Genomic DNA, 26,896 nt, shown 5'->3' with positions numbered 1-26,896 from the left:
CAGCTCCGCTCGGTACAAATATGGTGCCGTAAACCTTTCCGAGGTTTGCGATTTCAACAGCTTTACACAACATTTCCGCCCACCCCCGCGATCTCTCGCTCCCTCCATATTGTTAAACGCCTCTCACCAATTTCTGATCTGAGAAAAACATCCTTCTACATCGCCATTACCCACACTGCGCATGCTTAAATCACAACGGGCCCGCCCCTCATTCACTCTGATTGGTTGGAGGACGAGCTGCTCCCGGTCGGTCCTCCAGCCCCGCCCCTCCATTTCGTATTGGTCCGGATCTGCCGTCAATCACCCGGGCATTGTGACGGCTACAGTTGGTGAGATCGGACACAGGCTCAGGCTGACTCGCTGATTGTTCAATAATCATAGAGGTACAATCATAGAATTTACAGTGCAGGAGGAGGCCATTCGGCCCATCGAGTCTACACCGGCTCTTGGAAAGCACACCCTACCTAAGCCCACACCTCCACCCTGTCCCTGTAACCCAGCAACCCCATCTAACAAAAGGGCAATTTAGCATGGCCAATCCACCTACCTTGCGCATCTTTGGACTGTGGGAGGAAACCGGAGCACCCGGAGGAAACCCACGCAGACACTGGGAGAACGGGCAGTCTCTGCACAGGCAGTGACACTTTTGTTGGAACTTCTAGCTGATTTTGGTCTTTTAATTTGACTGGACCACATGTTTGGGGAAAGCAAGAGAGGAAAGAAGGTTCGCTAGAAACTAGAATGATCTGTTGTGAATTTCTATCCTATGCTTCCAGTGATCAGTTTTGTAACCTTTTTCACGCATTAGAACGGGAGGATTGGCAGCTGGGCAACTCGAGCCAAATATAACATCGAGATCTGACAGTCACTCAATTCATTAGGATCTAAATATCACAAACTGTCAATGTGCTTGTCTGTTCTGACTGTGGGAAGAGATTTCAAACATCAGTGTGACTGGAAAAGCCCCGAGACACACACACACCTGAGTGAGTGTGTTCCAGTGAACTGACTGTGGAAAGAGCTTTAACCAGTTACACAGCCTGAAAAATCATCGTGTTTCCTCTTGTGGGAGAGTCTAGGACCAAAGGGCATAATCTCAGAGTAAGGGATCTCAAATTTAGGACAGAGATGAGGAGACATTTCTTCTCTCAGAGGGTAGTGAATCTGTGGAATTCTTTAGCTGGCTCGGGAGTTTAACAAAATAAGGCAAAAGTGAAGGTGGCGTAACCCGGATGGGCCGCTTGGTGGCTGAGGGGCCTTGAGTTCAGACACATCCCAGGCAGGACTGGTGAGAAATATCTGTCTGGGAAAGGGGACACAACTGTATAATCGGGAAAATGGTGCGGTGCCGATGGACCTGAGAGAAAGGAGTTCAGCAAAGTCTTTATTTCTTCATTTTTCATTCAATATTTATTAAAAATTCAGAGAAAATATTACACAAAAGTTAATTTTGAAGTTAACAAAAGGGAACATAATGATTGAGGGTCACAGTGAGAACAGAACACATGCCCTCTGAGCTGCCAAATGTATGTACAACTGTAACAGACACAAGAAAGAGAGAACAGGAGCTCAACATAAAGGGAAGGCAACTGTTGTAAATAAGGTACGAGATAAGTTCTTTACTTAGACATGAGATTGAGTGAAATTACTAGCTACAATTACATTACAGCCAAAATTATCTTGTACATTTTAAACTGAAAACAGAAATACTGCCCATGATTGTCTCAGTTGCAGATGCAGAATAATAAACTGAGAGGATTTTACTGTTAGTCACCAAGAGGAGATATTGTATTTGTGTCACACACACATCATAATGAACAGCTGAGGAAAATCTACAGCGTCCGAACGTCAACCGATCACTTGATCTGTAAAAGAGAGAGAAAACGATGAAGCAGATGTTTATGATCGGGGACATTGATGTTAGAGTTTTTAATCAATCAAACATTTAGAGATTTTTTTAACGCCTTCTGTCAGTTTGAAGTGTGAGTGGATTGAATCTTCTCACCTTCACCAGAGTGACTGCAGCGCTGTAGGAAATGCTCAGGATGAACAGGGTGATGAATGTGGAAGCGGTTGTCCAGATGTTGCCGTTATCATCCTCATTGTCTTCAGTCCAGATGCGCTCTGTGGTATCTACGGGGATAGAGCAAATAAATATAATTAGATTGTTTATTAATCCAGGATATGTTTTTAATATTCTCGCTTCATTTTCTCCCGCTGCTAATTCATTCTTTAATATATTTCCATTGCATATCTATTGTTGAGTTCATGACACTCAGAAATCGATCTCCTTAACTTTTTTCTTCCAATTAAGTGAGCATGGCCAATCCACCTACCCTGCACATCTTTGGGTTGTGGGGTGAGACCCACAGGTCATGAGGAAACTCCACTGGGACAGAGACCCAGGATCGGGATGAACCCCAGGTCCATGGTGGCGTGAGGCATCAGTGCTAACCATTATGCCACTGTGCCGCCATTGCAGACTGGGAAGATATTGAGTTAATAATCTCCCTCTCTCTGGTCAGCTCAGCAAATTGCCTTTGGGTTCTCCCTGCTGGAGGTGGAAAGACAGAGAATTCACTCATCACCTTCCTCTCTTTTGGTCGAGAAAGTGGAGGTAAAATGAATTAGTATTGCCCCTTTGCTGGGGAAGTGTGGGTAAAGTGGATTAAATAATGCCGCTCCAATCATTGTTGGAAACGGGTGTACAGTGGATTAACTCAGCCCCCACCTTCTCTTTGTTGGGGAAGTGGGAGTACAGTGTGTTACCTAAAGCCCCCACCTTCTCTTTGTTGGGGAAGTGGGGGAACGGTGGATTAACTAATGCCCCTCCCCTCTCTTCGTTGGGGAAGTGGGTGACAGTAGGTTAACTAATACCCCTCCCCCTCGCTCTTTATTGGGGAAGTGGGGGTACAGGGATTAACTAATGCCCCTCCCCTCTCTTCGTTGGGGAAGTGGGCGACAGTGAGTTAACTAATTCCCCTCCCCTCTCTCTGTTGGGGAAGTGGGGTACAGTGGAGTAACAATTTCCCTTTCCCCTCTCTTTGATGGGGGATTGTTGGTCCATGTTTCTGTGTGACCCTCAATTCAGTTCCCACTGGGGGTGATGCAGCAACTTGTATCTGACATCATCTTTAAACGGATGGATAATGGGAGAAGCAGGAACACCGAGATTTAAATGTGATGGGTTTGTTTGTCTGAAATGGGAAATTGACAGATTTCTTCTCAGCGGGAGGAAAGTCAATATTTTGTTGAATCCTGGAATTAATGAGTTTTACTCTGTCTCTAACCCAGGGTGTATTTGAGATGGGAGCACTGGTTGTATCAGACTTGGGGCCGAGACCTGTAGAAATCCGGGTCTCATTGAACAGATCTAATATCAGCAAAGTGGAAGCTCCATTAATTAAGCGGCTGTGCAATTAAATCACAATTAGAGGAAAAAACCTTTATTATTTTTATTTTAGTTCGAAATGCAATAGATAGATTCTCATTGACATGAATTAACGGTGTCCATCAGAGCGAGGGAAATGTTTACAAAACTGGGTTTACCGCTGGATTTATCAACCGTTCTGTTGATGATCTTCAAGGGGATGGCTTCATGTCCCACCACACAGAAGTAAGAAGCGCCGCTGGCCCACTCCTCCGCTGCAATGGATAACAGGCTGTACATGAAGAAGGAGTTATTGCCGTTCTCCGCCATCACCTCGGTGTTCTTGTAGTTCCCGGGATTCACCGGCTTGTCATTGACGGTCCACTTGACGAAGATCTCTCGGGGGGAGAAACCTCTCACTAAGCAGCTGAGGGAGACGAATCTCTGAGCGGAGACGTCTTCAGCCGAGGGCAGTAGGACAGAGACGGACGGTTCCCGCGGGTTGGGATCTGCAGAAAATGTACAATAAATGTCAGTAAAATGGGGAATTCCGGAGACATTGGAACCGCGGGTTAGATGTGAGAGAAATGTGTTTTTTGTTGGATTTTAAAGGTTTCCATTTTCCACTTTGGGATCTGTCCGGTTTCCCAGCTCGGAGCTGAGGTGGACACAAGCCTTTACCCTGAGAATTTACGGATGTTGGATATGACAGTTTCAGAAAGTGTACAGCAGGGAAACAGGCCATTCGGCCCAACTGCTCTGTGATGGTGTATAAACTTCACTCCAGGCTCATCCCACCTTACCCCAAGATGATTGGGAAACTGCCAATGTAACACCCTTATTGAAAAGGGAGGGAATCAAAAATAGGTAACTATAGGCCAGGGACATTAATAGCTGAGCATTTAAGCATACAGAGTGTAATCAAGCTGGGTCTGCCCGGCTTCGTGAAGGGTAAATCATGCCTGACAAATTTATTGCAATTCTTTGAGGTGATAACGAGAAGGCTGGAGAGAGGGGGACCAGTAGATTTAATATACATGAATTTCAAAACTGTGTTTAATAAGCGAATGTACTATTGCCATGGCTGCAGATACAAAAATAGAAAGGCAAGTGGTGAGGATGACAGAATATCCACAGAGGGACAGAGACAGCGTAACTTACTGAGTAAAAACTTGGCAGATGGAACATAATGTTCGAAGATGTGAGGTTAGACACTTTGGTCGGAGGAAGAACATAACGGAATATTATTTAGATGGAGAAAGACTGGAGAAAGCTGAAGTAACGGGGGAATTGGGGGTCCTCGTGCAGAAACCACACAAAGCAAGTTCTGCAGGTAATATGGAGACAAATTTAATGTTGCGATTTATTTCAAAGGGGATAGAATGTAAACATGGGGAAGTCTAGCGAAAACAATACAAGGCATTAGTTAGACTGCACCTGATATACTTTGAATCGTTTTGTTGCCCTTATCTAAGGAAGACAGATTGGTTTTGAAGGCAGTGTAGAGAAGGATCACGAGGTTGATCGCGAGTATGGAGGGATTTTCTTATGGGGAGAGGGTAAGTAGGTTGGGCTGTACTTATTGGAGTTTAGAGGAATAAAGGAGGCCTAATTGAGACATGAAAGATTCTCAGGGAGCTTCTTAGGATAGACGCTGAGGGGTTGTTTTCCCCTGTGGGAGCGTCTGGGAGCAGCGTGCAGGATCACAAAGTGAGGGTTCGCCCATTTCAGACAGAGATGAGGTGGAATTTCCTCTCTCCGAGAGTAGTGAAGCTGTGGAATTATTTAACCCGGTGGCTGTAGATTCTGGGTTGCCCAGTATGTTCAAGGTTGAGAGAGACATATTTTAAATCAGTAAAGCCGGCAAGGGATATGGGGATAAGGCAGGAAAGAGGAGGTGAAGATTATCACATCAGATCAGTGATGACCTCACTGCAGGCTGGACCGCTGTTGATGGGCCCAATGGCCAACGTCTGCTCCTAAGTCTTGTGGTCTATGGTCTCGCTCCATCTAAACCCAATGTCACTGTTTTTAATTAATTGTTCATTCATCTGCATATCAATTTCCCCCTTAAACTCTAAACGCCCAGAGTATTTAGTTAGTGGAATTACCAATCAGAATGGACCATAAATACACTGAATGCTAAAGACATACCGCTGCACTGACACTAGAAATAGACACAATGACTCACTTCCTGCTTCAGTCTCACCGCTCACCTATTTTTTTGTGGATTGAAATTCTTAAAGGAGTTGGCAGGTCCTGATGGCTCGCCACACAGTCAAACACAGCCCCACTCAGCCAGGCTTGTGTCGAGATGTTTAATTTGCTGACCACGCTCTCAGTATCTGCCCCAGGCTGGTCGGCAATCTCTGATTTCAGCGGCTTCTTCGCTTCACTCCAGGACACGTTGACCCCATAAGGAGCATTCGAAATGACGCAGGTTAAGGTTACAGTCGCCTCCAGTAAGACCTGTTCTATTGGTGGTGGCAGTATTGTTACTGAGGCATCAGCGCAAAGGGAAGGATCTGTGAATGAAAACATGTAAATTAACCCAAGTTTCATCTTCAGAATCAGGACAACAGTATTCAGCCTTCAATCACTCAATGGGAATAAATCAACTTCGAAATACCAATCTCTGAAGACCGCCTTTAATATTCGATATACAATAGAAAACCAGCGTGTTCTGTGAAAACTATTATAGAATCATAGAGTCACTCACATGCAGAAGAGGACCATTCGGCCCATCGAGACTGCACCGACCCTCCGAAAGAGCACTCTACATAAAATAATTCCCCCACCCTATCACTGTCACCTCACAACCCCACCTAATCTTTGGACATTCAGCGACAATTTAGCATCAGCAATTCACCTAACCTGCTCATATTTCCTCTGTGGGAGGAAATCGGAGCACCTAGAGGAAACCCGTGCAGAGACAGGGTGAAGGTGTAAACTTCACACAGTCACACAAGGTCAATATTGAGCCCGGTCCCAGGCATTGTGAGGCCTCAGTGCTAACTACTATTGTGAAAGTCGTTTAGCCCCGGTATCATTTTAAGGAATCAGTATTGCAGCATTCCCAATGCGATACATAATTCCTGATCTCTGGAATACAGTCATGAACGCTAATTTATAAATAGGTTGGATGAACCTTTCAACACTTTCCCCCGGAGCTGTATCAATAAAGGTTTCAAGACACCCATTGCTTCTCAAATATAATCAGTTGTTTCGGAATAAAGCTGATATCAAGGCCACCTCACTCACTAAATGATTTCAAAGTAGAGGGAAACATTCTTTGCTGTTCTGATAAAATCCTGAATGGCGAGCAATCCTCATGCAGCTCTTACATCAGAATGAAACACAAACCACATGGCAGTAAATTAGAAGTTATTCTCTGCTTTGTACGAACTCCAGCAAATTCCTGATTTGGATTAACATCAGAGTGCAGGATGATTCATTGTTTCCTCTGTTTGTGTCTCTTACCAGACGCGGTGATGGTTTGACTTTGGGTGACGTCTTGATGAGTGACCTGGCAGGTATAGACCGCTTTGCTGAACCATTTCCCAGCGGAGACTGTCAGCCGACTGCTCGCCGAGAAGTTCCCGTTCACTTCACAGGGGGGCGAGGTGGCAAATCCTGAACCCATGGGTTGTCCATTCTTCAGCCACTTCACGTTAATTGAGTTTGGACAGAAATTGTAGATTGAACAGACGATGGTTGCAAATTTCTGTCTTGAGATTTCTTCATTGGAACTCACGGTGAGAACATTTGGAGGGATGTCATTTCCACCAGCTTCAAAAACACAAGTTAACATTTCTTACAGAAGATCTTGTAACAAATAAAATGACTTATTATGTTTAACTCTTTATCTGCAGTCAATATTTTTCGCCAGGAATCAGAACTATGCAGTGCACCATAAATGTATCATAAATAACCAAAGTTGTAAATAAAGGAATCACATATTTTCTATTTCTCACAGGTTCCACAACACTTACATTCCATTCCAATGCTCTTGTCTGAGCCGCTGTGTCGAACCTCGCAGCTGATTTCGCTGCATCCCCCCTCTGACTCGGTGATGGTTAACTGACTGCTCAGGGTGTAGGTTCCCTTCTTGTTTCTCACTGACGGGTATTTCTTAACTCCAGTGGTGATCAGCTGCCCATCTTTCTTCCAAGTCAGGCTGGTGATTTCTGGGGAGTAGTCCATCGCCAAACAGTCGTCGGTCACGGAGCCGTCGCTGTTGTGTTGCTGACAGGAGGAGACCAGGCTGTAGAGAGTGGGCGGAGACGGTGTTGCTGGGAGAGAATGGTCCAGTCAACAAGTTAGACTGTGGGATTGTATTTATTCAGTAACCAAACCTTTCAAAATTCGACTAGAACTATGAGTTTATTCTAACATTTTCCTATTAAATGCAACATCCACATTTCAGCGTTTATTTGATCTATCATTTGAGAATCATCACCTGTTTGCCCCCTCATTATAAACTCACATCTCCTGGCAGAAAAGAACATTTGGATACCATCTGAATGGTGTAATTTGCAAAGAGAGGAGCAGTGGGGTTTTCCCCATTTTTTCAGCCACCATGTTATACAAAATGGAAATGTCCCATAGTTCCTGAGTCTCCCTCTTTTTGAGAGCTGACTGGTGGTGATTTAACCTGAGGGTCACCACACCTCAGGCGAGGGGCAAGGTTGAGAATGGGGGTCTTTATGAATAACCTCAGCTGGTCCAGCAATTGAACCCATGCTGTTGGGATCGCTCTTCATCACAAACCAGCCGTCCAGCTAACTGAGCTGTGTACGTCACAATCCAGCTAACTGAGCTGTGTACGTCACAATACAGCTAACTGAGCTGTGTACGTCACAATCCAGCTAACTGAGCTGTGTACGTCCCAATCCTGCTCACTGAGCTGTGCACGTGACAATCCAGCAAACTGAGCTGTGTAAGTGACATCCAGCTAAGTGAGCTGTGCACGTCACAATCCAACTAACTGAGTTTAATACGTCACAATCCAGTGAACTGGAGCTGTGTACGTCACAATCCAACTAACTGAGCTGTGTGCGTCACAATCCAGCGAACTGAGCTGTACACGTCACAATCCAGCTAACTGAGCTGTGTACGTCACTATCCAGCTAACTGAGCAGTGTGCGTCACAATCCAGCTAACTGAGCTGTGCACGTCACAATCCAGCGAACTGAGCTGTGCACGTCACAATCCAGCGAACTGAGCTGTGCACGTCACAATCCAGCGAACTGAGCTGTGTACGTCACAATCCAGCTAACTGAGCTGTGTGCGTCACAATCCAGCTAACTGAGCGGTGCACGTCACAATCCAGCGAACTGAGCTGTGTACGTCACAATCCAGCGAACTGAGCTGTGTACGTCACAATCCAGCTAACTGAGCTGTGTACGTCACAATCCAGCTCACTGAGCTGTGTACGTCACAATCCAGCGAACTGAGCTGTGTACGTCACAATCCAGCTCACTGAGCTGTGTATTTCACAGTCAACAACATTTTGTGATAAAGAAATTGTCTCTTCATTTATATCATTGCAGTTTTGGAATTTGCCTTTATTCAAACTGACTGATGCCTCCTCCTCTCTCCACCTCACTACCCCCAATCCATAAAACATCCCACTTCGGAATGCACACTTATGTAATTACAACAAAACTCTAAATTTGAGTAGTTGCAACAATCTCTAATTTTAGGATCTTGCACATTAACAGCGGGAGGCGGCCATTCTGCCGTCGAGCCTCCTCCCCCATTCAATAAGCTCCTGGCTGTGCTGATTGTGGTGTTAACTCCACATTCCGCCTGTCACTGATTCCGGGCTGTCAGCAACCCCCCCGCCCCGCGCTCTCTGTGCGTTCCCCATCTCTCTGCGGTTCCCGCTGGATCTCGACACCGTTCGCCTGCCCCCTTCGCTTTCTTTCACATCTCGTTGTGCTTTGTCCACTGCTCGTCTCTTTCTCCAGTTCTTTGAATGTTTCCCGTTTCCTGGCACTTTCCATGGGTTGTTTGAACTTCTCGCCAGTATTTTGGCTTTGCCCTGATTCTTATCGCTGATCGCCCACTCCATGGACTTTATTCCGGATAGCTGCAATTCTCTCAGCTCTCTGCGCCTTCAACTGGCTCTGTGTACTACCCCCGGCTCTCTGTCCCTTTCCTATGCTTTCTACCAGCTCTCTGCCCTTTGCTGCGGCTCCCTGTGCTCTCCCCAGCACCTCTGCCCTTTCCCCCACATTCCCCTCCCCATTCCTGCCCTGTTCCCCGCCTCCTTATTCTTTCCCTGGCCCTGGAAGTTACTCCCGGCTCCGGCGCTTTCTCCCGGCTCTGGCGTTTTCGCCCGGCTTCGGCGCTTTCTCCCGGCTCTCTGAACTATCCTCCAGCTCGCCCCAATCCCGGGCCACACAATACATTCGGGCGCCAGTCGTGTTCATGCCTTGCTCCAGTTCTCTCTTTCTCTCTCATTGCAGACATTCCGACGCTGATTTAGGGACCGTGCATGAGAGAATGAGTGAGTAACGGAGTGAGAGTAGGAGAGTGAGTGCAGGTCATTGAATTGGATGACTGAGGATACAAGAGTATGGATGAGTGAGAGAGAAAGGTTGAATGACTGAGTGAGGGTGAATGGGTGAGGGTGTGTCACTGAGGGTGAATGACTCAGGGTGGGTGAGGGAAAGTGAGTGAGAACAAAGAACAAATAAATGTACAGCACAGGAACAGGCCCTTCGGCCCTCCAAGCCCGTGCCGACCATGCTGCCCGACTAAACTACAATCTTCTACACTTCCTGGGTCCGTATCTCTCTATTCCCATCCTATTCATGTATTTGTCAAGATGCCCCTTAAATGTCACTATCGCCCCTGCTTCCACCACCTCCTCCGGTAGCGAGTTCCAGGCACCCACTACCCTTTTTCATGTGAGACTATAAGAGTTATCATGTTTTTAGAATTCTGTGACTTCTGTGAAATCCTAACGCAGCAACCATGTTCTCTCAATGTTCTTTACTAATACTGTTGGTCTTGATGCCCTGTGAGTCTATGTTCAAATGGTCACTGTCTGTTCCCAGCATTCACTCCCAGGTATTTAATAGATTCTGTAATTTGTTGCAGGAACCAATGGCAAAGATGAAGTGTCCCAGGATTCCTCTGAATTAACAGTTCTGGAAGGACAGACAATAATACTGGACTGCAGCTACTCGACAACTGGTGCTCCAACTCTGTTCTGGTACATCCAGTCTCCTGGGGAAGCTCCTAAATATTTATTCAAGATATATAGCTCAGGAGCTACGTCTCAAGATTTGCCAACCAGGTTCTCGGCTGTTTTGAACAAAGAAAACAAAACGGTTCCTTTAAATATCGCCGCGGCGCTTCTCTCCGACACCGCTGTGTATTTCTGTGCCATGGAGCCCACACTGCTGCAGAGATAGAGTGGAGCCCGTACAAAAACCAGTTCCAGTTATTGTCAGCAGAGGGGGCACTCGCACTGAAAACATAAACTATAACTGAGCCTGTGAGGATCATTATTAAGATGTGAGAACAATCTCTTCCTCAAAGCCAGCAAAACTAAAGAGCTGGTAATTGACTGCAGGAAGCAATGTACTGTACACACCCCTGTCAGCGTCAACGGGGCCGAGGCAGAGATGGTTAGCAGTTTCAAATTCCTAGGGGTGCACATCTCCAAAAATCTGTCCTGGTCCACCCACGTCGACGCTACCACCAAGAAAGCACAACAGCGCCTATACTTCCTCAGGAAACTAAGGAAATTCAGCATGTCCACATTGACCCTTACCAATTTTTACAGATGCACCATAGAAAGCATCCTATCGAGCTGCATCACAGCCTGGTATGGCAACTGCTCGGCCCAGGACCGCAAGAAACTTCAGAGAGTCGTGAACACCGCCCAGTCCATCACACGAACCTGCCTCCCATCCATTGACTCCATCTACACCTCCCGCTGCCTGGGGAAAGCGGGCAGCATAATCAAAGATCCCTCCCACCCGGCTTACTCACACTTCCAACTTCTTCCATCGGGCAGGAGATACAGAAGTCTGAGAACACGCACGAACAGACTCAAAAACAGCTTCTTACCCACTGTCACCAGACTCCTAAATGACCCTCTTATGGACTGACCTCATTAACACTGCACCCTGTATGCTTCATCCGATGCCAGTGCTTATGTTGCCCTATTATGTATTTTCTTTTATTCCCTTTTCTTCTCATGCACTTAATGATCTGTTGAGCTGACTTCCGGTTGCGGCGATGACCAGCTAAGCCGCACGTTTCGGCACCTCCCATTTCAACAGACTTTTGGGCTCTTATCGGGAGCCCCAACGGAAATTTTTTACGGCCAAACCCAGTGTGAGGCGACAAAGGAAGGAGTCCCCCTGGGTGTGGATGGAAAGAAGCGATAGTAGTGGCCAGATTGCGGAGAATCCTCTGGAGCAGTGGCAGAGAAGAGAAGGGAGAAGCAAGATGGCGGCTGAGGGAGCCCAGATGGTATGGGGCCCGGAACAGCAGAAGTTCCTCCGACGATGTGTGGAGGAGCTCAAGAAGGAGGTGCTGGCGCCGATGTTGCTGGCGATTGAGGGATTGAAGGAGACGCAAAAGACCCAGGCGATGGAGCTCTGTGGAGTGAAGGCAAAGGCAGCCGAGAACAAAGACAAGATACAGGGCTTGGTGGTGAAGACAGAGACGCACGAGGCACTACATAAGAGGTGCATAGAAAGGCTGGAAGCCCTGGAAAATAGCTGGAGGAGGAAGAATCTAAGGATTTTGGGTCTTCCCGAAGGGACAGAGGGAACTGATGTTGGGGCGTATGTGAGTACGATGCTCCATACTTTAATGGGAGCTGAGGCCCCTACGGGCCCCCTGGAAGTGGAGGGAGCATACCAGGTCCTCGTGAGAAGACCAAAGGCAGGGGAAATACCGCGAGCAATAGTGGTGAGGTTCCACCGCTACAAGGACAGTGAGATGGTCCTGAGATGGGCTAAGAAGACACGGAGTAGCAGGTGTGAGAATGCGGTGATCCGCGTGTATCAAGATTGGAGTGCGGAGGTGGCGAGAAGGAGGGCGAGTTTCAATCGGGCCAAGGCGGTGCTCCACAGGAAGAAAGTAAAATTTGGAATGCTGCAGCCGGCAAGACTGTGGGTTACACACCAGGGCAAACACCACTACTTCGAGACGGCAGAGGAGGCGTGGACATTTATTCAAGAAGACAAGTTGGACTAGATTTGAGGAATTGATGTTTGGAAAGAAGTAGCAAGGAGGTAGCAAAAAAATGCAAAGGGGGGAGAGGAGGAGGGTTTATCTGGAAAAATGTTAGACGGGAGAATTTTTCTGCCCCCCTCCCCCCCCCGAGGGGGGGCACACAAAGACATGGGGGCGCCGGTGGGGAAGGGGACAGGGAGGGGGAGAGGGAGCTGCGCCACTAGGGGCGGGGCCGAGAGGGAAGCGCGTTTTTTTTTCCCGCGCTATGGAAATTGCGGCGGGAAAAGTGGGCGCAGGAAGGAAGGGGGCCTCACACGCAGGGAGGCCAAGGGTAAACGGGGGAAGCCAAGGTCAGCCAGAGTTTTCTGATTCCAGGAAGCAATATGGGGGGAGCAATCAAGCTAGAAGGGAATTTATCGGGGGGGGGGGGGGGGTAGATTAACTGGTTTGCTGCTGCTGAGGGTAAGGGGGAGCTGATACGGGATGGGATGGTCGGGACGGGAGGGCGCCGTCTGGGGGACAAACGGGTGCGTGGGACCCGGGTGAGGAGCTGGTTTAAAAAAGGGGATGGCTAGTCGACGATGGGGAGAGTGGGGGTAAAGGGCCCCCCAACCCGGTTGATCACGTGGAACGTGAGAGGGCTGAATGGGCCGATTAAGAGGGCAAGGGTATTTGCGCACCTGAAGAGGCTGAAGGCGGATGTGGTTATGCTTCAGGAGACGCACCTGAAATTGGCGGATCAGGTCGTATTAAGGAAAGGATGGGTGGGACAGGTATTCCACTCAGGCTTAGATACAAAAAATAGAGGGGTGGCAATACTGGTGGGGAAACGGGTATCGTTTGAGGCTAAGACCATCGTGGTGGACAGTGGGGGCAGGTACGTGATGGTGGGTGGCAGATTGCAAGGTGAGGCGGTGGTGCTGGTGAACGTATATGCCCCGAACTGGGATGACGCGGGTTTTATGAAGTGTATGTTGGGGCGCATCCCGGACCTAGAGATGGGAAATTTGGTAATGGGGGGGGGGGGGGGGGGACTTCAACACGGTGCTGGACCCAGGACTGGACCGCTCCAGATCTAGGACCGGGAGGAGGCCGGCAGCGGCCAAGGTGCTTAAGGGGTTTATGGAGCAGATGGGAGGAGTAGATCCCTGGAGATTTGCTAGACCAAGGAGTAAAGAGTTTTCCTTCTTCTCCCACGTCCATAAAGTATACTCCCGGCTAGACTATTTTGTCTGAGGAAGGGCGCTGATCCCGAAAGTGGTAGGAACGGAATATTCGGCTATAGCCATTGTGGTAGTATGCATTAGGGGTCATGTGGGACTGTGAAGCCGTGATGTCATTGGCTGACAGATCCCGGGTCCTGGTTGGCTGTTGATCTCTAGCTCCGCCCTGAAGGCGGAGTATAAGAACCAGGAGTTCTCCCCGCAGCTCCAGTCTGTTGCTGAACTGCGGGGAACAAGTCACGCTTAATAAAGCCTCATCAACTTCATCTCTATTCGTCTCTCGTAAGTCTTTGTGCGCTACAATTTATTAAGCGTGATTAAAGGACTATGGAGCTCAGGATCGCACCGGAATGCCTGCGGATCAGCCCCCACGCAGTGAACTCAGCAGCAGTTTTTAAACACTGGCAAGCTTGTTTCGAAGGCTACCTCCGAACGGCCCCCGGCCGGATCACAGAAGACCAGAAACTGCAGGTCCTGCATTCGAGGGTAAGCCCGGAAATTTACCCTCTCATAGAAGACGCAGAGGATTTCCCGACGGCGTTCGCAGCACTAAAGAGCGTCTACGTTCGCCCAGTGAACCAGGTCTACGCACGCCACCAACTCGCAACGAGACGGCAAAGTCCCGGAGAATCGCTAGACGAATTCTACGCCGCGCTGCTAATTTTGGGACCGGCCTGCAGCTGCCCGCCCATAAACACGGCTGAACACACGGACATGTTAATTCGCGATGCATTTGTGGCAGGTATGAACTCTCACCAAATCCGCCAAAGACTGTTAGAAAAAGAGTCGCTAGGACTCTCAGAGGCACGGGCCCTTGCAGTTTCCCTAGATGTGGCCGCGCAAAACGCCCGCGCGTACGGCCCCGTCCGCGCGGCAGCCCCTTGGGCTCCGTGGACCCTTGACGCGACAAACCCCCCCCCCCTCACAGGCTTGCACGGTTCAGACACCAGGTCATCCCGGGGGGGCCCGCTGCTATTTCTGCGGGCAGGCGAAACACCCCCGGCAGCGCTGCCCGGCCCGCGCAGCAACTTGCAAGAGCTGCGGGAAAAAGGGCCATTTCGCGGCTGTGTGCCGGTCCCGGGGGGTCGCCGCTGTCCCCGGAGAAGAAAGAGTCCAGCGCATCCCAAACGCGCCCCAACCCCTCCCCCCCCAGCGCCCCATGTGCGACCCGCAGGCGCCGCCATTTTGGGTCCCGGCCACCACGAGGGGAGGAGGGGCGCCACCATCATGTGACCCCCCAACCATGTGCAATGCATGGGGGCGGCCATTTTGTCCACCCCCGCCGCCATCCTGGGACCCCCAACCATGTGCGATGCATGGGGGCGGCCATTTTGTCCACCCCTGCCGCCATCTTGGACGACAACAAAGGACCCCAGCATCGACGGGTCCACGGGGTTCGAAGAAGACGCTGAGACACTGCGACCACATCTGGCCTCGGTGACGCTGGACCAAGCATGGCCCCGGACGCTCCAGACGACGACAACAACGGTGCTGATCAACGGACACGAGACACCATGCCTGATCGACTCCGGGAGCACCGAAAGTTTCATCCACCCCGACACGGTAAGACGCTGTTTCTTGACCATCCGCCCAAGTATGGAAAAGATTTCCCTAGCTGCAGGATCCCACTCCGTACAGATCAAAGGGTTCTGCATAGTGACCCTAACGGTGCAAGGGAGGGAGTTTAAAAACTACAGGCTCTACGTCCTTCCCCAACTCTGCGCGCCCACATTACTGGGATTAGACTTCCAGTACAACCTGCAGAGCCTAACATTCCAATTCGGCGGCCCAATACCCCCACTCACTATCTGCGGCCTCGCAACCCTCAAAGTTGAACCCCCATCCTTGTTTGCAAACCTCACCCCGGATTGCAAACCCGTCGCCACTAGGAGCAGACGGTACAGCGCCCAGGACCGGACATTTATTCGGTCCGAGGTCCAGCGGTTGCTGAAGGAAGGCATAATCCAGGCCAGCAATAGTCCCTGGAGAGCACAGGTGGTAGTAGTAAAGACAGGGGAGAAGCAAAGGATGGTCATAGACTATAGCCAGACCATCAACAGGTACACACAGCTAGATGCGTACCCTCTCCCACGCATATCCGACATGGTCAATCGGATTGCCCAATATAATGTCTTCTCCACCGTGGACCTCAAGTCCGCCTACCACCAGCTCCCCATCCGCCCAAGTGACCGCAAGTACACAGCCTTCGAGGCAGACGGGCGACTATACCACTTCCTAAGGGTCCCATTTGGCGTCACAAACGGGGTCTCGGTCTTCCAACGGGAGATGGACCGAATGGTTGATCAACACAGGTTGCAGGCCACGTTCCCGTATCTTGACAACGTAACCATCTGCGGCCACGATCAGCAGGACCACGACGCCAACCTCCAAAAATTCCTCCAGACCGCTAAAGCCTTGAACCTCACATACAACGAGGACAAGAGCGTGTTTAGCACAAACCGGCTAGCCATCTTGGGGTATGTAGTGCGCAATGGGATAATAGGCCCCGACCCCGAACGCATGCGCCCCCTCATGGAATTCCCCCTCCCCCACTGCTCCAAAGCCCTGAAACGCCGCCTGGGGTTCTTTTCATATTACGCCCAGTGGGTCCCCCAGTACACAGACAAGGCCCGCCCCCTAATACAGACCACTGCCTTCCCCTTGTCGACAGAGGCTCGCCAGGCCTTCAGCCGCATCAAAGCGGATATCGCAAAGGCCACGATGCGCGCCATCGACGAGCCCCTCCCCTTCCAGGTCGAGAGCGACGCCTCCGACGTAGCTCTGGCGACCACCCTTACCAAGCGGGCAGACCCGTGGCCTTTTTCTCCCGAACCCACCACGCCTCAGAAATCCGCCACTCCTCAGTGGAAAAGGAAGCCCAAGCCATAGTGGAAGCTGTGCGACATTGGAGGCATTACCTGGCCGGCAGGAGATTCACTCTCCTCACTGACCAACGGTCGGTAGCTTTCATGTTCGATAATGCACAGCGGGGCAACATTAAAAATGACAAGATCTTAAGGTGGAGGATCGAGCTCTCCACCTTCAACTACGAGATCTTGTACCGTCCCGGAAAGCTGAACGAGCCGTCCGATGCCCTATCCCGCGGCACATGTGCCAATGCACAAATAGACCGTCTCCAAACCCTCCACGAGGACCTCTGCCACCCGGGGGTCACTCGGTTCTACCATTTTATAAAGTCCCGCAACCTCCCTTACTCCATGGAGGAGGTCCGTACAGTCACCAGGAACTGCCACATCTGCGCAGAGTGCAAACCGCACTTTTTCAGGCCGGATAGAGCGCACCTGATCAAGGCTTCCCGCCCCTTTGAACGCCTCAGTCTGGATTTCAAAGGGCCCCTCCACTCCACCGACCGCAACACATACTTCCTGAACGTGGTGGACGAGTACTCTCGTTTCCCTTTCGCCATCCCCTGCCCCGACATGACAGCGGCCACAGTTATTAAAGCCCTTAGCACCATATTCACACTGTTCGGTTGCCCCGCATATATCCATAGCGACAGGGGGTCCTCCTTCATGAGTGACGAGCTGCGCCAGTTCCTGCTCAGCAAGGGTATAGCCTCGAGCAGGACGACCAGCTACAACCCCCGGGGCAACGGGCAAGTAGAGAGGGAGAATGGCACGGTCGGGAAGACCGTCCTACTGGCCCTACGGTCCAGGGATCTCCCAGTTTCACGGTGGCAGGAGGTCCTCCTGGACGCTCTCCACTCCATCCGGTCGCTGCTGTGTACCACCACTAACCAAACGCCTCATGAGCGCCTCCTTGTCTTCCCCAGGAAGTCCTCCTCCGGAACGTCGCTGCCGACCTGGCTGGCGGCCCCAGGACCCATCTTGCTCCGGAAACATGTGCGGGCGCACAAGTCGGACCCGTTGGTCGAGAGGGTTCACCTCCTCCACGCAAACCCGCAGTATGCCTACGTGGCGTACCCCGACGGCCGACAGGACACGGTCTCCCTGCGAGACCTGGCGCCCGCCGGCAACACGCACACCCCCCCGACACCGATCATCCCCTCCCTGCCACCGGCGCACCCCGCGACCGCCCCCTTCCCGGGAGGATCGGTCCTCCTCCCATGTCCAACCAGGAGTGAAACAGAAGCAGACACCGAAAAGCTCCCAGAGACGACAACGCTGGAACAAGCACCTGCACCACCACCGGGGCTGAGGCGATCGACAAGGAAGACCAGACCGCCCGCTCGACTCCTGGCATCGGTATAACACAAGAATGTTGTGGGACTATAACGAGAATGTTCTGTTCCTCTTACGAATATTATAAATAGTTCACAAACCTTGTACATAGCCCAGTGTAGGGCACTGTAACGACATGCAAAAAAAATTTTTTCTCCTCCCAGGACCAGCCTTGTAAACCCCTACCACCATGCGAAGCACCACCCCGCCGGGTTCATTTTTAACAAGGGGTGAATGTGGTAGTATGCATTAGGGGTCATGTGGGACTGTGAAGCCGTGATGTCATTGGCTGACAGATCCCGGGTCCTGGCTGGAGAACCAGGAGTTCTCCCCGCAGCTCCAGTCTGTTGCTGAACTGCGGAGAACAAGTCACGCTTAATAAAGCCTCATCAACTTCATCTCTATTCGTCTCTCGTAAGTCTTTGTGCGCTACAGCCATTTCAGATCATGCCCCACATTGGGTGGATCTGGATCTAGGAGAGGAGAAGGAGCAGCGCCCACTTTGGAGATTAGACATGGGACTGTTGGCGGACGAGGAGTTATGTGGAAGGGTGAGGGGATGTATTGAAAGATACCTAGAGGTCAATGATGATGGAGCGGTCCATGTGGGAGTAGTATGGGAGGCGCTGAAGGCGGTGGTTAGGGGGGAGTTGATTTCCATAAGAGCCCACAGGGGGAAACAAGAGGGTAAAGAAAGGGAGAGACTGATTGGGGAGACTCTGAGGGTGGATAGGCAATATGCGGAGGCCCCGGATGAAGGGCTATACAGGGAAAGACGGAGACTACAGACGGAGTTTGGCCTGCTGACCACGGGTAAGGCAGAGACGCAGTGGAGGAAGGCACAGGGAATACAATACGAATATGGGGAAAAGGCGAGCCGACTGCTGGCCCAACAACTTAGGAAGAGGGGGGCGGCGAGAGAGATCGGAGGAGTTAGGGACGGGGAGGGAAGGATGGAGCAGAGAGCGGGGAGGGTGAACGGGGTGTTTAAGTCATTTTATGAGAGGCTGTATAAGTCCCAACCCCCGGAGGGGAAAGAGGGAATGATACACTTCCTGAAACAGCTGGAGTTCCCGAGGGTTGAGGAGGAGGAGGTGGCAGGTTTGGGAGCGCAGATTGATGTGGAGGAGGTGATTAAAGGAATTGGGAACATGCAGGCAGGAAAGGCCCTGGGACCAGATGGGTTCCCGGTGGAATTTTACAGGAAATATGTGGACCTACTGGCCCCACTCCTGACGAGAACCTTCAATGAGGGGGACACTACCCCCGACAATGTCGGAGGCGACGATATCGTTGATCCTGAAATGAGACAAAGACCCGCTGCAGTGCGGGTCATACAGGCCCATCTCCCTCCTAAATGTAGATGCCAAGTTACTGGCCAAAGTGATGGCGACAAGGATAGAGGACTGTGTCCCAGGGGTGGTACATGACGACCAGACAGGGTTTGTTAAAGGGAGGCAATTGAATACCAATATGCGAAGGTTACTGGGGATGATGCTGATGCCCCCACCGGAGGGGGAGGTGGAGATAGTGGTGGCGATGGATGCAGAGAAGGCATTTGATAGAGTGGAGTGGAACTACCTGTGGGAGGTACTGAAGAGATTTGGATTTGGAGAGGGGTTCATCAGATGGGTTCAGCTCCTGTACGGGGCCCCGGTGGCAAGCGTGGTTACAAACAGGCAACGATCCGACTATTTCCGATTACATAGGGGCACAAGACAGGGGTGTCCCTTGTCCCCGTTACTGTTCGCGTTGGCAATCGAGCCATTGGCCATAGCACTGAGGGGCTCTAAGAAGTGGAGGGGGGGTGCTCAGAGGAGGAGAGGAACATCAGGTGTCATTATATGCGGATGACTTGCTGCTATATGTGGCGGACCCAGTGGAGGGGATGCCAGAGATAATGCAGACACTCAGGGAGTTTGGAGAGTTCTCGGGATATAAATTGAATATGGGAAAGAGTGAACTTTTTGTGATGCACCCCGGGGAACAGGGCAGGGGGATATACGATCTGCCGCTGAGGAGAGCAGCAAGGGATTTTCGATATCTAGGGATCCAGGTGGCCAGGAACTGGGGAACCTTGCATAAACTTAACTTGACGCGACTGGTAGAGCAGATGGAGGAGGACTTTAAGAGGTGGGACATGGTGCCCCTGTCACTGGCGGGCAGAGGACAGGCGGTTAAAATGTTGGTCCTCCCAAGGTTTCTTTTCGTGTTTCAGTGCCTCCCCACACTGATTACAAAGGCCTTTTTCAAGAAAGTGGACAGGAGTATTATGAGCTTTGTGTGGGCTGGAAAGACCCCGAGGGTAAAGAGGGGGTTCCTGCAGCGCAGTAGGGACAGAGGGGGACTGGCACTGCCGAGTCTGAGTGACTATTATTGGGCCGCCAATGTGTCTAAGATATGTAAGTGGATGAGGGAAGAAAAAGGGGCGGCGTGGAAAAGGCTGGAGATGGCGTCCTGTAAGGGAACAAGTTTAAAAGCACTGGCGACGGCGCCGTTACCGTTCCTCCCGAAAAAATACACCACAAACCCAGTAGTGGTGGCGAACCACACACACATGTTTTGGTCATGTCCGGTATTGCATGGGTTCTGGGTGGGTGTGGCAAGAGTGATCTCAAAGGTGGTGGGGGTCCGGGTCGAACCGAGCTGGGGGTTAGCTATATTTGGGGTTGCAGAAGAGCCGGGAGTGCAGGAGGCGAGAGAGGCCGATGTTTTGGCCTTTGCGTCCCTAGTAGCCCGGCGAAGGATTCTACTTATGTGGAAAGAAGCCAGACCCCCGGGCGTGGAGGCCTGGATAAACGACATGGCAGGGTTTATAAAATTGGAGCGAATAAAATACGCACTAAGAGGTTCGGCTCAAGGGTTCACCAGGCGGTGGCAACCGTTCCTTGACTATCTCGCAGAGCGATAAGGGAAAACAGGAAAGACAGCAGCAGCAACCCAGGGAGGGTGGGGGGGGGGGGGTGGGGGCGGGGGGGGGGAGAGAGTATTCAGTGTTTGGGTTTTTTGTTCTTTTCTTTCTTTCCATGCTACTTGTTTATATTTATTTTTTCAGTATTATTATTTCTCTTTTCTTGTTCTTTTTCTGCACTTGTTGTTAGTTTGATATATTGTTTAAATAACGGTCAATGTACATTTGTTACAAAGTTGTAAAAATGGAAAATTCTTTTTGATCGAAAAACTTTAATAAAATATATATTTTAAAATAATGATTGTAGCGCACAATGACTTACGAGAGACGAGAAGTGATGAAGTCGATCCAGGCTTTATTAAGCGATGCTTGTCCCCAGCAGCTCAGCAACAGAATGAAGCTGCGGGGAGAAGCTCGGCTTCTTATACTCCGCCTTCAGGGCGGAGCCAGAAGTTGGCAGATCCAACCAGGACCCGCGTGGAGAAGCTGAACCTCTCTCGACCAACGGGTCCGATTTGTGCACCCGCACATGTTTCCAAGCAAGATGGGTCCTTGGGCCGCCAGCCAGGTCGGCAGCGACGTTCCGGAGGAGGACTTCCTGGGGAAGACAAGGAGGCGCTCATGAGGCGTTTGGTTAGTGGTGGTACACAGCAGCGACCGGATGGAGTGGAGAGCGTCCGGGAGGACCTCCTGCCACTGGGAAACTGGGAGATCCCTGGACCGTAGGGCCAGTAGGACGGTTTTCCAGACCGTGCCGTTCTCCCTCTCTACTTGCCCGTTGCCCCGGGGGTTGTAGCTGGTCGTCCTGCTCGAGGCTATGCCCTTGCTGAGCAGGAACTGGCGCAGCTCGTCACTCATGAAGGAGGACCCCCTGTCGCTATGGATATACGTGGGGCAACCGAACAGTGTGAATATGGTGCCAAGGGCTTTAATGACTGTGGCCGCTGTCATGTCGGGGCAGGGGATGGCGAAGGGGAAACGAGAGTACTCGTCCACCACGTTCAGGAAGTAGGCGTTGCGGTCGGTGGAGGGGAGGGGAAATCCAAACTGAGGCGTTCAAAGGGGCGGGAAGCCTTGATCAGGTGAGCTCTATCCGGCCTGAAAAAGTGCGGTTTGCACTCTGCGCAGATGTGGCAGTTCCTGGTGACTGTACGGACCTCCTCCACAGAGTAGGGGAGGTTGCAGGACTTTACGAAATGGTAGAATCGAGTGACCCCCGGGCGGCAGAGGTCCTCGTGGAGGGCTTGGAGGCGGTCTATTTGTGCGTTGGCACGTGCCGAGGGATAGGGCATCGGACGGCTCGTTCAGCTTTCCGGGATGATACAAGATCTCATAGTTTAAGGTGGAGAGCTCGATCCTCCACCTTAGGATCTTGTAATTCTTAATTTTGCCCCGCTGTGCATTATCGAACATGAAGGCTACCGACCGTTGGTCGGTGAGGAGAGTGAATCTCCTGCCGGCCAGGTAATGCCTCCAATGTCGCACAGCTTCCACTATGGCTTGGGCTTCCTTTTCCACTGAGGAGTGGCGGATTTCTGAGGCTTGGAGGGTCCGGGAGAAAAAGGCCACGGGTCTACCCACTTGGCTAAGGGAGGCCACCAGAGCTACGTCGGATGCGTCGCTCTCGACCTGGAAGGGGAGGGACTCGTCGATGGCGTGCATCGTGGCCTTTGCGATATCCGCTTTGATGCGGCGGAAGGCCTGGCGAGCCTCTGTCGACAGGGGGAAGGTAGTGGACTGTATTAGCGGGCGGGCTTTGTCTGCGTACTGGGGGACCCACTGGGAGTAATATGAAAAGAAACCCAGGCAACGTTTCAGGGCTTTGGAGCAGTGGGGGGAGGGGGAATTCCATGAGGGGGCGCATGCGTACGGGGTCGGGTCCTATTATCCCATTGCGCACTACGTATCCCAGGATGGCCAACCGGTTTGTGCTAAAGACTCATTTTTCCTCGTTATATGTGAGGTTCAGGGCGTTAGCGGTCTGGAGGAACATTTGTAGGTTGGCGTCATGGTCCTGCTGATCGTGGCCGCAGATGGTTACGTTGTTGAGATATGGGAACGTGGCCTGCAACCCGTGCTGGTGAACCATTCGGTCCATCTCCCGTTGGAAGACCGAGACCCCGTTCGTGACGCCAAATGGGACCCTTAGGAAGTGGTATAGACGCCCGTCTGCCTCGAAGGCGGTGTACCTGCGGTCACCTGGGTGGATGGGGAGCTGGTGGTAGGCGGACTTGAGGTCCACGGTGGAAAAGACCTTATACTGGGCAATCCGATTGACCATGTCGGATATGCGGAGGAGAGGGCACGCATCTAGCTGCGTGTACCTGTTGATGGTCTGCCTATAGTCTACGACCATCCTTTGCTTCTCCCCGGTCTTTACTACTACCACCTGGGCTCTCCAGGGACTATTGCTGGCCTGGATTATGCCTTCCTTCAGCAACCGCTGGACTTCAGACCGAATAAACATCCGGTCCTGGGCGCTGTACCGTCTTCTCCTAGTGGCGACGGGTTTGCAATCCGGGGTGAGGTTTGCAAACAAGGACGGCGTTTCAACCTTGAGGGTTGCGAGGCCGCAGATAGTGAGTGGGGGTATAGGCCCGCCAAATTGGAATGTTAGGCTCTGCAGGTTACACTGGAAATCTAATCCCAGTAATGTGGGCGCGCAGATTTGGGGAAGGATGTAGAGCCTATAGTTCTTAAACTCCCTCCCTTGCACCGTTAGGTTTGCGATGCAGAGCCCTTTGATCTCTACGGAGTGGGATCCTGCAGCTAGGGAAATCTTTTGCGTGCTTGGATGGATGGTCAGAAAACAGCGTCTTACCGTGTCTGGGTGAATAAAACTTTCAGTGCTCCCGGAGTCGATCAGGCATGGCGTCTCGTATCCGTTGACCAACACCGTTGTTGTCGTCGTCTGGAGCGTCCGGGGCCGCGATTGATCCAGTGTCACCGAAGCCAGTCGTGGTAGTAGTGTCGCGGCGTCTTCTTCGGACCCCGTGGAACCGTCGATGCTGGGGTCCTTTTATGTCAACCAAGATGGTGGTGTCCATGAATCGCACGCGGCCGGGGGCGGACAAAATGGTCGCCCCCATGGATCGCACGTGGCTGGGGGGGTCACAAGATGGCGGCGCCCATCCTCCCCTCGTGGTGCCCGGGACCCAAAATGGCGGTGCCCGCGGGTCGCACATGGGGCGCTGGGGGGGGGTTGGGGGGTGTTTGGGATGTGCTGGGCTCGTTCTTCGCCGGGGATTGCGGCGACCCCCCGGGACCGGCACACTGCCGCGTAATGGCCCTTTTTGCCGCAGCTTTTACAAATAGCTGCGCGGGCCGGGCAGCGCTGCCGGGGGTGTTTCGCTTGTCCACAGAAATAGCAGCGGGCCCCCCCGGGATGGTCTGGCACTTTAACCGCGCAAGCTTATGAGGGGGGGGGGTTTGTCGTGACGGGGGTCCACGGAGCCCAAGGGGCTGCCGCGCGGTCGGGGCCGTAGGCGCGGGCGTTTTGCGAGGCCACATCAAGGGAGGCTGCATGGGCCCGTGCCTCTGAGAGTCCTAGCAACTCTCTTTCCAAAAGTCTTTGGTGGATTTGGGGAGAGTTCATACCTGCCACAAATGCATCACGAATTAGCAGGTCCGTGTGTTCCATCGCGTTCACCGGCGGGCAGCTGCAGCCTCGTCCCAAAATTAGCAGCGCGGCGTAGAATTCCTCTAGCGATTCTCCGGGACTTTGCCGTCTCGTCGCGAGTTGGTGGCGCGCGTAGACCTGGTTAACGGGCCGAAAGTAGATGCCCTTCAACAATGCGAGCGCCGTCGGGAAATCCTCTGCGTCTTCTATGAGAGGGTAAATTTCCAGGCTTACCCTCGAATGCAGGACCTGCATTTTCTGGTCTTCTGTGATCCGGCCGGGGTCCGTTCGGAGGTAGCCTTCAAAGCATGCTTGCCAGTGTTTGAATACTGCTGCCGAGTTCGCTGCGTGGGGGCTGATCCGCAGGCATTCCGGGGCGATCCGGAGCTCCATAGTGTTTTAAGCTCGCTTAATAAATTGTAGCGCACAATGACTTACGAGAGACGAGAAGTGATGAAGTCGATCCAGGCTTTATTAAGCGATGCTTGTTCCCAGCAGCTCAGCAACAGAATGAAGCTGCGGGGAGAAGCTCGGGTTCTTATACTCCGCCTTCAGGGCGGAGCCAGAAGTCGGCAGATCCAACCAGGACCCGGGATCTGTCAGCCAATAGCATCTCGGCTTCACAGGTCCCACATGACCCCTAATACATACCACCACAATGATCTGTTGAGCTGCTTGCAGAAAAATACTTTTCACTGTACCTCGGTACACGTGACAAGAAACAAATCCAATCCAATCCAAAAACACAACACCCAACAATAACAGGTGAGCAGCAGCTGAGGAATGTTATTTGTTAGTTTTTTTTAACTTGCAGCTATACCGTAAATCAATTTCACAAATCAATTTATGGTGCTTTCACTCACGTTTTGCCGTTTTGTGATCTTGTCATGTCTTTCGAAAGCAAGATGAAATCCTTTCTCCATTTACACTCTCAGTTTCTAGGTCTCTCAGACCACAGCCGACACATGGTGTCTATTTGGCTAGAGTATTTTGCTGGTAACAAGCCGGGAGCTCAGAATTACCTCAATGTTTATTTACCTTCTGGTTGAATGTTTTCTGACACAATTCACAGTCCAATTCTTCCCCCTGACAATAACCAGATGACCGGGGCCATTCCTACCCCGTGCCTAACAATGAAACCTGTATTCTTATCAGGATACTGACTAGATCTCTGTTCGGGTTGTTTAGATTCACTGACAGCCAGTTCCCCAGGTTCAGATGCTAAAACACCATTGGGCTGCGGTGGAACAACGGTTAGCTCTGCAAAAAGCTGCTGAGACGGACCTTTTTGTAACACTGTCGCTGGAAAACGTCCCTCAGTCGCCCGAAGTGAAATCTGTTTCTGATCTCCGTTTATTAACAAGGGTTCTTTTTCTACTTAAGTCTACATTAGACACCGTGTTCTCTCCACGGCCGTTTCTGATAATGGTAAGTCTATGTTCAAAGGGACATTGTCTTTCCATGTGTTAGAATCCATCCCAGACTTTGACACAGCCTGTGTTCTGTTGCCGCAACAAGTAATAGACTCACTACTCCTGGATCGCCTCTGTTGGAACATCAATATTCAAGGTAAGCTCCGAAATAATTACCGAGGTGATATAACTCGGATCATGGAGATAATTCTCAGCGTGTCCTATACCGGCTTTCTGTTCATGTGGCCAAGGATAAAGACAGAATTCAAATGTGTCTTATATAAACCTGTTAGTTTTGTTCACTGAGAGCACGGTAACGAACTCATTTCACAGTGAGAGGCATCAAAAACACTCAGCCGAGAAAAAAATAGTCGCGGAGGTTGTTGTACGAGTTTTTGTCTTTTATCTGACACTGTGCCTCCCTGTATAGTAATAAACCTCTCCGCCCTCCACATTCAGGGCGCTTATATTCAGGTAACCAGACTTTGTCGACTCATCATCAGTCGCCAGATATCGTCCTAAGATTTCATCTTTCTTCAGTCCTGCTACTTTGTAAATTATGCAAATTGGAGGCTGTGCCTGTTTCTGCCGATACCATTGCATAGTGCTTATAACCTGATCTGTAAACTCGCAAATTAACTGCGCTGAACGCCCTTCTAATACAGTTAATGTCACTGGAGACTGAGTCAATGCACATAATCCGCCTGTGAAAGTAGATGAACAAAAGAGCACAAGATTAAAGAGAATAAAGCGAAACGTGTGTCTATCGAGACCTGAGTGTGTAAATTTTGCCAAGCTGCACATAATATGTATATATCTTATCGTTAACGATATTAAAGTTTAGTGCAAACACTTTGCAATCAATATGCTAAACTGTCATGATGAACCTAATCGTATACTTACTGTCCCACAGCGTCGCCAGTATTAACAGAGACATGTCTGACTGAATCTC

The 26,896-nt window shown here is 51.0% G+C and overlaps 1 gene segment (V, D, J or C); it reads right to left on the bottom strand.

Moving 5' to 3' along the window:
* Positions 1–1,957: 1,957 nt before the first annotated feature.
* Positions 1,958–26,896, bottom strand: LOC140417785 (Ig heavy chain C region-like). The segment is given in 6 exon segments: positions 1,958–2,133; positions 3,550–3,879; positions 5,587–5,895; positions 6,851–7,159; positions 7,363–7,662; positions 26,848–26,896. Coding segments are annotated over 6 exon segments (1,458 nt in total).

The sequence above is a fragment of the Scyliorhinus torazame genome, chromosome 5 (genome assembly GCF_047496885.1).
Source record: "Scyliorhinus torazame isolate Kashiwa2021f chromosome 5, sScyTor2.1, whole genome shotgun sequence".
Lineage (NCBI taxonomy): Eukaryota > Metazoa > Chordata > Chondrichthyes > Carcharhiniformes > Scyliorhinidae > Scyliorhinus > Scyliorhinus torazame.
The sequence above is the reverse complement of the archived record's forward strand: the minus strand, read 5'-3'. Positions and strand labels throughout refer to the sequence as shown.